Below are 12,084 nucleotides of genomic sequence, written 5' to 3'. Positions count from 1 at the left end.
GCCAGAGGTGTCAGGCTTGGACACGGGACCCCCATCTCCCCCTGATCACTGGCTCTGGCCCCCGCCCAGGCCTGAGGCCTCTGGCCCAGGAATCATGCCTGGGCAGGGGACCCCCATCTCCCTCTGATCGCTTGCTCCACCCCCCGCCCAAGCCTGACGCCTCTGACCCAGGCCTTTGCCCTGCCCCCCAGCTCTTAGCTCCCCCCTGGGTTTCCGATCACTGTCAGTGGCAGGGGGCTTCTTCCTGCTTTCCCTTTCGCCTCCCTGCATTGTGCCTACATATGCAAATTAACCGCCATCTTGTTGGCAGTTAACTGCCAATCTTAGTTGGCAGTTAATTTGCATATAGCCCTGATTAGCCAATGAAAAGGGTATCGTCGTACGCCAATTACCATTTTTCTCTTTTATTAGATAGGATAGGATCTTTGTCAGCCTAGTTAAGGGTCTGGAGGAGATCACCCCAGATGTAGGGTGGGACCTCCATCCAATGACTGCCGTCCTTGCAGGAAGAGGAGGGCACCGCGGCAGTCTCCAAGGAGCAGGCAGAGCCTGGAGGGATGCGGCCGAAAGCCAAGGACGCCTGGCACCCTCAGAACTGGGGGGAGGGGGCAGGAAGGACCCTTCCCTGGAACCCTGACAACTTGGTTTGGGGTTTGTGGCCTCTAGAAGTGGGAGAGAACCCATCTCTGTTGACCTGGGCCACCAGTGTGTGATCGCTATTATGGCGGCCCCAGGACACTGACACGGCCTTCCACGGAGAGATGCTGAGGAGCTTGGAGACCTGCTCCCCAAGTGAGTGAGGGGATTCTCCCCAGGTCTGGTCCACCCTCCTCCCTCAGAACAACCCTGCTGAGCTGTGGCCGTTGGAATTGGCAGCATGGATATTGGGGACCCTGACCCCGGTTCCCCACCACATCTCCACCCACACTTCCTGCCTCATCCTCGTCCCCACCTCTCTTTCCTGCCCTCAGCCGGCCAATCCTTCCCTGTTCCCAAGTCCTCAGATCAGGAGTCACCCCTGCCCCTCAGCTGCCCGCTATCCCCTTCCACAGCTCCTGCCACACTTGGGGTGGGGCTGTCTGTCTGTCCGTCCGTCTCTACCAGATCAGCAAGAGCAGGGGCGATGGAGTCAGACTGTCCTGGGTTGGACTCCCACTCCACCACGGTGGTCTGTGTGACGTGAGCAAGTCCTCCCTCTCCAAGCCTCAGTCTCCCCATCTGTCAAGTGGGGGCAAGCGCACCCACCTCAAAGAACGAACGTCAGAGGACGGGCGTACGCGAAGGCCTAGCCCTGTGCCCGCCCGGCACGCCTGCAAGGAACCGGCACCTCTTGTCGGGCTCCTCTGCGGTCTGGGGGACTGAAGGCCCTTCCCCCCGGCCCCGCTCCCCGGGAAGCCCCTGCCGTACCCCCGCTTCTGGTTACCTCGGGAGCCCTGGCCCCGGAGGGACCCCTCGCAGGCCCGGCCGCCGCTGGCCTGCTCGCACACCTCGTTGGTCTCCTGGCCCTGGCTCAGCCCCAGCTCCGGGCCCGTGCCCGGCGTGCTGAACAGCCGGTTGTCCGTGCCCAGGCGCTCGGAGGAGGCCTGGCCGTAGAGCGAGCCATTGTGCTGCAGGAAGCCCAGCAGCCCCGGGCCGTCCAGCTCCTGGCTCTCGGAGCCGGGGAAGCTGTAGTAGAGGGGCCGCAGGCTGGCGTGCGGCGGGTGCTGCAGCGTGTACTCGAAGGTGATGGAGGGGCTTTTGCCGTTCTGGTTCCACACCTGGAGGGCGGGAGAGAGGAGCCTGTCCATCCGTGTGACCCGCCCTCCCCCAGGCCCCTGGGCTCAGAAGCTTGGAGAATGGAGGCGCCCGGGAGGCTGCGGGAGCCGGGAGCCAGGGTTCGGGCAGTGGCGGGCGTGTGGACTGGCCCGCGCCACCGAGCAGTGTCCCCGCTGAGCAGTGTCCCCGCTGAGCAGTGTCCCCACTGCGGCTTTCCCAGGGCAGATCAGCGTGACCTCAAGTCGGGGCCACTGACCGGCCAACGCGCTCTTTCCACCCCATCGGCAGGGGAGCGGCCGCCTGCTTTCGCGTGGAGTCACCGTCTGACCAGGGCGGCGTCCACTCCCTCTCCCCGTCCTGTCACCATGCGAGGGGTCTGGAGTGACGCCGGCCCAAGAGGGGTGGACGGACTAGCCACAGAGGTGGCTCAGCCCAAGGGACCTGCCTCCCGAAGGTCACGACCCTTCCCCCACGCTTCCCAGTGGCTAAGCCAGACCCCTGCCTCAACTCAGCTGCCCTGAGGGGCGACTGCCGCCCCAGAGCTCCGGCTCCTGTCACCTGCCTCCCAGCTCACGCCTTCCTCTGCCCAGTCCTGTCCCCGTAGTTCACACAGGCGCTGCTCGGAGACCCCCAAGGCCTCCTGCACACCCACCTCCAACTCCCGTGCGTTTCCTGGGGACCAGACCTGCACGTGGGCCTGCAGCCTGGGGGCGGGGGTGCAGGGGGCAGCCCGCCTCGGGGTGGCTCTGAGAGGAGGTACAAATGTACCCAGCAGCCCCGAGGGGGGAGGGGCACCTGACTGAGACCCCGCGGGCACAGGCGGCTCTGGCAGCAGCCCACCCGCACGCACAGCCAGCTGTGCCCCTTACAGTTCGGGGACGGGCATGTCACTCATCCCTCTGTGGTCGGGTTCTTTGTTTGTAACGTGAGGTTCCGAATGCCGCCCTGGTGAAGTCTAAACAGCTCTAGTGGCGGCTCTGTCCCCACGTGTCCCCCGGCCTCCGGGAGAGGCCTCGGGGCGTCAGAAATGCCCATTGTGCCGAAACCGGTTTAGCTCAGTGGATAGAGCGTTGGCCTGTGGACTGAAAGGTCCCAGGTTCGATTCCGGTCAAGGGCATGTGCCTTGGTTGTGGGCACATCCCCAGTGGGAGGTGTGCAGGAGGCAGCTGATCGATGTTTCTCTCTCATCGATGTTTCTAACTCTCTATCCCTCTCCCTTCCTTTCTGTAAAAAAATCAATAAAATATATTTTTTAAAAAAAGAAATGCCCATCGCGGCTGCACCCGGTTCAGGGACATGCTCTCGGCGCTGGGACGCCACCGCGATGGCGCACGTTCCCGATCAGCCAGGACAGCTCCCGGCAGGCTGGGCTAACAGGCCCGCACCGGCTCCTGCCTTTCCTCACGCCCGCGCACACCCTGCCGCAGAAGCCGTGAGCACCGGGGCAGCGTCGGGGGAGGGCCACGGCCAGCAGCCTGCGTGGCCTCAGCGTTCAGGACCTGGACAAAGGCCGTGGCCGGGAAGAGGGGAGGAAGCCGCACAGAGGGCATAACCCCCAGTGTGAGGGGGGTCCTGCACCCCCGTCCAGCCTCCATCCTCCTGCCCCCTGTCATCCCCAGGGACCTGCACAAAACCCCTGAATTGCCCATCCACGGTGGGGAGGGGGCAATTAAAATTCAGGGGAAGGAAGGAAGGAAAGAGTGAATCAGCAGATGGACCAGTGAGGGGAGAACGGAGGCCGGCCCCCTCCGGGTGGGACACGGTAGCCGCTCGCTGTGCGGCGTGCTGGCCCAGAGGCCCCTGCCCGGCGCCGCCCAGCACACGCACCATGACGTTCAGGCCCTGGCTGGTGGGCCCCTGGGCCACGATGTACTCGATGCCGGTCTCGTAGATGTCCATGGGCCGCCGGTACTTGACCACGGTGCCGGCGATGTTGAAGTTCTTGGGGCTGTCCACCTTGAAGTCGCCGTTGAAGAAGTAGTTGCCGGCTTCATCGGCGAGGGCTGATGGGGAAAGGCTGCCGGTCAGAGGCGCCGACTGGCTGGAGGGAACCGTGGCCACCGCTCACCCGCTAACCCTCCCAGACACCCCAAAGACAGAAACCTCACGCCTCAGGGAGTGGGCTCTGCGGCACCAGCCTGCGGCCTGGCCAGGGGTGCCCAGGACACGGGAAGCCACTTTCCTGTCGCCCAAACTAAGCAAGGCCTCGTCGGGGTGGCCCGGTCCTGTCGTTCTGGCTGCCTCAGAAGGGGCTGGGCTCCGAGGTGATGGGCAGCGTCAGGACTAAGCCTCCAGGTCTGGAGACGGGGGCCCGCGCCTGGGGGGCAAGGGCTGGGCAGCAGGTGTCAGCCAGGTGGGCGGGCGGGGCCGTCCAGCTGGCTCTGCTGCAGACTCACCTGTGACCCTGCCCTGGGCCCGGCGTGTCCCCAGCATCCCCACACCCTGGACATGGGGAGGGCACCTCACTGCCCATCTAGGACCCACACTGGTGACGCTGCAGCCCTGGCCTGGCTGGCCCGGAGCACTGCCCTGGAGGTTCCGGCCGGCCCTTCCCGACCACCCTCACTGACCAGCTCCGTGCCCCTGCTGGGAGCCGGGCCTGGGTGCTGCCGAGACTGGTGTGGCCGGGATGCCCGCTGGCCCAGCCTCCCCATCCTCCCGGATGCGCTGAGGGCGCCGGGCGCTTTCTCTGTGAGGCGGGGCGGGGTGGGCATTGGGAAGGCGGACCTCAGCAGGGCGGTCACTCGGGGCCTGACTCAGGCCCATGCCACCCAGACAGCAGGAAGGTGCCTGCAGGCCCAGCACCGCATCCACCGCCCGAGGCTGCAGCCACTGCCCAGGCCGGAGCGATGGTCCCCAGGGTGCGGAGGGTGACCCTGTGCCAGGGCCAGGGGACGGAGGGAGCGAGGAGGCGGGGGGCCTGGCCCAAGGGAGCAGTCGGGTGATTACGAGGCCAACACACAAGCAGACGCATCTGCTGGGAAAATACCCTCAGCGCAGCAGCGTCACCAGATGACGTGCCGGAGACCCGCCGAGCGCGCTGGGCGCAGCTGGGGCCCCTGTCTGGGCCCAGTGACGGGGATGTGCGTGGGGTTCACTCCCAGCCGGGTCCAAAGCCTGTGCCTGACAGTAACGACCTTCCTGCCTGTGGCTTTCCTAGGCCCCACCTCTCCCTGCCCCACCTCTCCCTGCCCCACCTCTCCCTGCCCCACCTCTCCCTGCCCCACCTCTCCCTGCCCCATCTCTCCCTGCCCCATCTCTCCCTGCCCCATCTCTCCTGCCCCATCTCTCCCTGCCCCACCTCTCCCTGCCCCACCTCTCCCTGCCCCACCTCTCCCTGCCCCATCTCTCCCTGCCCCATCTCTCCTGCCCCATCTCTCCCTGCCCCACCTCTCCCTGCCCCACCTCTCCTGCCCCACCTCTCCCTGCCCCATCTCTCCCTGCCCCATCTCTCCTGCCCCACCTCTCCCTGCCCCACCTCTCCCTACCCCATCTCTCCCTGCCCCACCTCTCCCTGCCCCACCTCTCCTGCCCCATCTCTCCTGCCCCACCTCTCCTGCCCCATCTCTCCCTGCCCCATCTCTCCTGCCCCATCTCTCCCTGCCCCACTTCTCCCTGCCCCATCTCTCCCTGCCCCATCTCTCCCTGCCCCACCTCTCCTGCCCCATCTCTCCCTGCCCCATCTCTCCTGCCCCACCTCTCCCTGCCCCATCTCTCCCTGCCCCACCTCTCCCTGCCCCATCTCTCCCTGCCCCACCTCTCCTGCCCCATCTCTCCCTGCCCCATCTCTCCTGCCCCACCTCTCCCTGCCCCATCTCTCCCTGCCCCACCTCTCCCTGCCCCATCTCTCCCTGCCCCACCTCTCCTGCCCCATCTCCCCTGCCCCATTTCTCCCTGCCCCATCTCTCCCTGCCCCATCTCTCCCTGCCCAGTCTCTCCCTGCCCCATCTCTCCCTGCCCCATCTCTCCTGCCCCATCTCTCCCTGCCCCATCTCTCCTGCCCCATCTCTCCCTGCCCCATCTCTCCTGCCCCATCTCTCCCTGCCCCATCTCTCCCTGCCCCATCTCTCCTGCCCCACCTCTCCCTGCCCCATCTCTCCCTGCCCAGTCTCTCCCTGCCCCGTCTCTCCTGCCCCATCTCTCCCTGCCCCACCTCTCCTGCCCCATCTCTCCCTGCCCCATCTCTCCCTGCCCCACCTCTCCTGCCCCACCTCTCCCTGCCCCATCTCTCCCTGCCCCATCTCTCCTGCCCCATCTCTCCTGCCCCATCTCTCCCTGCCCCACCTCTCCCTGCCCCATCTCTCCTGCCCCATCTCTCCCTGCCCCATCTTTCCTAGGCTCCACTGAGGCCGGGGATCTTCCCATGTGTCTGTTAGACTCGCACAGCGTCTCCTGGCCTCCTTGCAGGCAGTCAAGCGGCCGACGGGAGGAGGCCTGGCTTGCGGAGCGGATGCCAGGGCCTGGAGCGTGCAGCCTGCCAGGTCGGGGGCTGGAGCCTCCTACCACGCCCCCAGCCCTGGCTCTCACAGGGCCACCCTCAGAGGCAGGAGGTGAGGCAGGCGCTGGGAACCGGTCCCCAGCATCCCCTCACAGCCTTGGCCACTGTGCAGATGACTCCAGAATCCGAAAGCTTCCCCGCCCCACCGCCCCAGACCTCAGTCCACACCCTCCCCCTACAGCTGGCTGCCCGTGGCCTCAGATGGGCCACCTCCTGCCACTCGCTCTGCCTCAACTTCTCGCCTCCTGAGTCTCACTCCTCTACCCGGAGGCAAGGGCTCCACCTTCAGCATCTCCGGCTTTTGCCAGGCTCTCCAGGGACGGGGAGCTCACTACCTGACATCACGCCTCCCTCCATGGTCTGAGTACAAGGTCCTTCCACACCTGAGCTTCCCTGTGACACCCCCTCCACACACATGTGCGTGCACACAAACACACACACACACACACACACACACACACACACACACACACACACACACACTGGGTGCAGTTCTGGCTTCTGCGACCCATCCCTCCCCCACAGGAAAGGACCAGGGTCAATTGCTCCCTCTCTGCCCATCCATTTCGCCCCATGCTAAACCCACGCCCCGGTGAGGCGGCCGCCCAGGCCCCCAGACCTACCCAGGATGTCGGCGGACTTCTTCCGCTCCACGATCTGGATGTCTCGGGCGCCAGCCGGGATGTGGGTCACCAGGGAGTAGCCTGGGGGAGATTAGACGGCGCTGGGCGGCGGGTCTGGCCACGGCCACCGCCTCTCAATTGGAAAGGCAACCAGAGCCTCGAACCTGCAACCAAGGTGCATGCCCTGGACCGGGAATCAAACCTACACCCTTCAGTCCTCAGGCGGATGCTCTAACCACTGAACACCCAGCCAAGGCAGCACTGGCTTTTTTAGGGGGAGGGGCAGCAGTAGTGTTGGCCAATTCCCGTGGTGTAAACACTCCCATGGGGCCGATGACTGCTCCCCGTGCGATGCCACTGGGCACATCCCTTGCTGCTGCGGTAGCGCCACCAGACAGCTGCATGTCACACGGGCAGGCGATCGGGAACTGAGGCTCATTCATTTGAATGTGGGCGCATAGACGTTCATTTTAAATCAGCGCCAGCTCCAGAGGTCCCTGGGCACGGCGGCCTCGCACTGCAGGGCCTCACGGTGATGAGCGCCCACACATTCGCCAGGGAAGAGGGTCGGCCGGTGGTGGGGACCAGACCCCCGCAGCAAGGCCACCTGGGTTCAGGCCCAGCCGCCATCCCGGCTGCTTCTTCACCTCTCTGTCTCCACGTTTGCCTCGTGGAGCTGGTGTGAGGTGCGCGGGGTGCACCCCGGGAGTTAGTGGGGGTTGTTTGAGGGACAGCCCCAGCCCCCGACGCTGAGAGTTCTGTGAGGCATGAACCGCATCTACGTAAACTTCCCTCAGCCTCCGCGTCTGGCGCACAGTAGGTGCTCAGAAAGGGACCACCTGGCGCACAGTAGGTGCTCAGAAAGGGACCACCTGGCGCACAGTAGGTGCTCAGAAAGGGACCGCCTGGCGCACAGTAGGTGCTCAGAAAGGGACCACCTGGCGCACAGTAGGTGCTCAGAAAGGGACCACCTGGCGCACAGTAGGTGCTCAGAAAGGGACCACCTGGCGCACAGTAGGTGCTCAGAAAGGGACCACCTGGCGCACAGTAGGTGCTCAGAAAGGGACCACCTGGCACACAGTAGGTGCTCAGAAAGGGACACACTGACTGAAGGCTGGTCTGCGTCTCCCTGCAAGGACCTGGCGGAAGGCCCTGCAGGCAGGTGTGTGACGGGCGGGGAGGAATCCCAGGGGTCTTCCTCCAACCCCACCTCCATAGTGAGGCCTCTGCCCAGCCCCCTCACAATCTGTAACAAATACACCCCACCCTCGGAAACATGGACTCTGCAGAATGGGGCGCCCCGGAATCTGTGAGCCCAAACTCAGCTCTGTCAGCCGTGAGGGTGGGACTCGTGCCTTGGTTTCCCGTAAGTGCGACATTCACACCTCCCTGCATGGCTGCAAACGCCAAGCGTGGCCCCAAGCCAAGCGTGCACTGAGCACGGTTCTGAGGTGCTCCACAGAGAGCTGCTCCTCATTCCCAGCCAGCGGGGGCCTCCTGGGCGGCACCCACCTGGGCGGCACCCACCTGGGCCCCGGGGGGAGGATCAGGTGGCCCGTGCGGGGGGGGGGGGGGGGACTTGCATGGTGCCACTCAGCGGGGTGGAGACAGGCTCCCCGTGCTCCCGGAGGTGGGAGCCCCATGCTCTTACCGAGGTTGGCGTTCCCCTTGCGGTAGGTGCCCGTCACGTGGGTGCAGCTGCTCCCGTCGCCCTGGCAGACGCCGCACTTGTCCAGCGTGTGGGTGGAGAAGAGCACCCCGTCACAGCCGATGGGCTGCGGGAGGAGAGGCGGAGAGCGCCGCTGGGAGTGCGCCGCAGCCCGGGCCCCCGGGGCCGCCCCGCCTCGGCGGGCAGCGGGCGGTCGGCGCAACGAGACCAGCGGAACTTGTGCTACAATGTTTAACAACCTCACATTTTCCAGACACGCAGACCCCGCGCAGGTCGGCGAGCTTGCAGGACGTGCCGTCGCGGGCGGGCACCATGAGCTGCCGCTGGCCGTCCACCGTGGTGCAGTGCAGGTCGCAGGGCTTGCTGGAGATGTGCACGTAGTCATCTGGGGGGACGGGGCCTCTCAGGATCGGGGGCCGGGTTCAGGGGCTCCCCTCTCCTTCCCACGGAGACGGCGCTCCCCCACGCCCTGGGGCACAGAGAGGGAAACAGGGGCCCGGAGAGTGGGAGGGACTTGCGGGGGCCTCGGGGGCTGGAATGCACCATGATGCGGGCTCTGTGCCTCCCGCCTCTGCCTTCTTGGGGGGGGGGGGCAGGTCCCCCTGGCAGGAGGCTGAGCCCCCTGGTGGCCTGGGCTGCTGGCCCGGGACCCCCTGCACGCGCCCACAGCAGGGAAAGGCCAGCTCGTTTATTCTGCCGCCTCAACTCCCCCTGACCTTCGACAAGACCCCTCCCTCTGGGCCAGTTTGCCCATCTGCCCTCCCACTGTCCCCAGGGGCTGGCCCCTCGGGAGCGGGTCTTCCCAGGGTCGGGAACCCCCCACCCCGCACTGTGCTCCCCGCCGGCAGCCAGGGCCAGGTACCGGGGTACAGCGGCTTCCACTGGTGCGTCCGCCCGTTGTACACGTGGGAGTTGAAGGAGATACACTGCTCCTCCCGGAAGCTCCTCCCGTCCGGCGGACACTCCTGGGGGCGAGAAGGCGGGGGGTGGCGGGGGGAGGCTCGGAGGAACTCGGCCGACAAAGGCGTTTCTGTCCGGGCCCAGCAGGAAGTGGCTGCCGCCGGGGTGGCCTCTCCTCCCTGCGTCTCACCGGCTCGCTCTCGGGAGGAGCGGGGACGGGAGGAAGGACAGCGACTGTCCCTCAGACTGTCCCCAGGGGCTCCGGTGGGACCCTGTCGCGTCCCTGCCACCCCGGCTCCCCCGGCCCCGCAGCCCCCAGTGTGTCCCCGGCTGGAGGGGCTGAGGTGGGGCCCAGGGCAGAGGGGAGCGCCCAGGACGGGGGGCGGGTCCCCCTCGGAGCCCACGAGCGTCCAGGAGGACAGCTGACCCTTGAAGCCAACACAGAGGCTGTGGCCACTTGGTCCCTCCAGCCCCTAGCCCCCTGCACGTGTGCACACGCGGACACACGCGGACACACACAGACACCCGGACACGGGATGGCGCGGAGCTGGAATGCACCCTGATGGGCAAACGCCCCGACCCTCGGGCTGGCTCTGCCCAGGCCCCGGCGCTCAGGCTCACGCTGGCTCTGGCCCCGCCGAGCGCTGCCAGGAGCCCAGCCGCAGGTGGCAGCCCCTGGCCGCCCGGAGGGTCCCCTGTGTGCGGAGGCCGCTGCGCGGGGCTGGGCTGCCTGGCTTCACAGGGGCCGGACACCTGGCGAATGTCGGTCTCCCGCAAACTCCCGGCGCAGGACCGGTGAGCAAAGCGGGGCTTCGGCCGGGGACCCCGACCCCGGAGCTGCCGCTCCGCCAGCAGCAGTGAGGCCTCTGGCCCTGCCATGCGGGGCACACGGTGGGCACGGGGATCTGATTGCTGGGCCGGGGCCCGGTCACCTTCTCTTCACAGGATGTAAGGGCAGGCCCAGGGCAGGACCCACCTGGGACCTGCGGGGGGCAGGGAGGGCAGGGTCGGGGCCCTGGGGGGCGGAGCCTCACCTGGACGCGGCACAGCTGGTACCGCTTGGAGGTGCCCGTGCAGGTTCGGTTCCCAGCGTCGGTGATGGACGTCCTCCTGGCGGGAAGACAGGGGCTCTGAGCCGGCGCTGGGGGCCGCCAGCTGCAGCCCCCGCCCTCTCCTGCCCCCCAGGGCCTTGGGCCCGCGAGCTGCCCCCAATTCCTCTGACCCAGGGGTCCTCCCTCCCCACTCAAGCCTGCCAGCCCTTCTCATCGCACAGGGGTTCAAGCCATCGGGGGCGTCTCCCAGCCCCATCTCAGCGGAGGGGGTGTCCTATAAACCTCGACTTCCCCGTCACAGAGCACAGCGCCTAGCACCCAGAATTAATCCCCAGAATAAGGACATTGGCCGTGTACAGGCCCTGCCCGGAAGCACCCACACGTATCATCGTGGGTTCTCAGGTGTCAGGGGGCTCCGCATCCCCTCCACCCACAGATGAGGACACCGGTGCTCAGAGAGGCTCAGTGACCTGCCCAAGGTCACACAGCGAGGAAGTGGCAGAGACAAGATTTGAACCCGGGTCTGCCCGACAGTAGCTGCTGCACCAGATGCTTTTCCCTGTGTTTATTCAACTCAGGTCTTCAGAGGAGAGGGCCATGGGCCTCGCGCCCCCACCCTCCCCAGCCTTAGAAATGGGTCCTGCTCGTCACCAAAGGCCTGTGCCCAGTCCCTGGAGCAGGACGAACCCCAGGACGCCAGGTCCCTCCCTGGCCTGTGCTCCTCACCCTGACACCCTTCCCAGCCCAAGACCCTCCCTCACCCGCTGCCCCGGCGGAGGGCCAGGTACCCACCCTCAGGCCAGCCCCGGGGGTCCCGTGCCCAGCCCGCACCTCTGCTGGAGGCAGTGCCGCTCCCGGGACATCACTCCGGTCCCACAGCTGCGGGAACACGCCGTCCACTTGGTCCACTCCCCCCACCAGGAGGCAGTGGCGTCCGCGCCCGCCTCCAGGCTGTTGGACACGGGGTTGTTGTCCTGCTGAGAGACCGGCAGGTTAGGGGCTAGAGCGCCGGCGGGACCGGCTGCCCGCCCTGGGCCCTGGACAGCACGGCCACTCGTCAGCTGGGCCCAGGGGTCAGCGGTGGTCCTGGAGGGCATCCCAGGGAGTTGGGGGCCCCGGGTCCTTCCCATTTTGAGATCTGGAACATCCTGGGGTCCCGGGGACCTACCTAACCTCCCCGACTTCTCTCTGCTGAGCAGCCCGGGGCCCAGCCCGGGTTCTGCAGGACACGCGCCCCCCTCTACGCGCCTCCTGGACGTCACTCTGAGGGAGGCGGTCAGCCCTCGGCCCGTCCTGCTGGGTGGTCAGGGCTCCAAGTGGCCAGGGCCCCCACTCAGGGGCCGGTCTGACACGTGTTCCTGGCAGGAGGGGGCTGTGGGAAGGCAGCCCGGGACACTGGCCACACAGCCCCTGTGACATCCTCCCATCGGGGTGAGGGCCCATGCTCCCCGCTCACCGTGGCCCCAGTGGACGCCACGCCCCCAGCCACGAGTGCCGCAGCCAGCAGGGACCAGGCCCAGCGTGAAGGCCGCCGTCCGCGGTCCATCCTGGAAGCAAGGCCACCGTCACCCCAGGCCAGGCCAGCTC

At 66.8% G+C, this 12,084-nt stretch overlaps 1 protein-coding gene across 1 annotated transcript in view; it reads right to left on the bottom strand.

The window, feature by feature from the left end:
* The window catches only part of ADAMTSL2 (ADAMTS like 2), a 28,240-nt gene extending 16,156 nt beyond the window's left edge, over positions 1-12,084 (bottom strand). Inside the window, exons 1-9 of the mRNA XM_059658434.1 lie at positions 11,954-12,084; positions 11,329-11,471; positions 10,480-10,555; positions 9,408-9,510; positions 8,785-8,930; positions 8,528-8,651; positions 6,877-6,957; positions 3,583-3,758; positions 1,424-1,757 (exon numbers count right to left, since the gene is read on the bottom strand). Of these exons, the coding sequence (XP_059514417.1) occupies positions 1,424-1,757; positions 3,583-3,758; positions 6,877-6,957; positions 8,528-8,651; positions 8,785-8,930; positions 9,408-9,510; positions 10,480-10,555; positions 11,329-11,471; positions 11,954-12,043 (1,273 nt within the window). The 5' untranslated portion in view covers positions 12,044-12,084. The remainder of the gene's footprint in view (positions 1-1,423; positions 1,758-3,582; positions 3,759-6,876; positions 6,958-8,527; positions 8,652-8,784; positions 8,931-9,407; positions 9,511-10,479; positions 10,556-11,328; positions 11,472-11,953) is intronic.

Source organism: Myotis daubentonii, chromosome 11 (genome assembly GCF_963259705.1).
Source record: "Myotis daubentonii chromosome 11, mMyoDau2.1, whole genome shotgun sequence".
Lineage (NCBI taxonomy): Eukaryota > Metazoa > Chordata > Mammalia > Chiroptera > Vespertilionidae > Myotis > Myotis daubentonii.
This window is presented reverse-complemented; position numbering and strand designations above follow the sequence as displayed.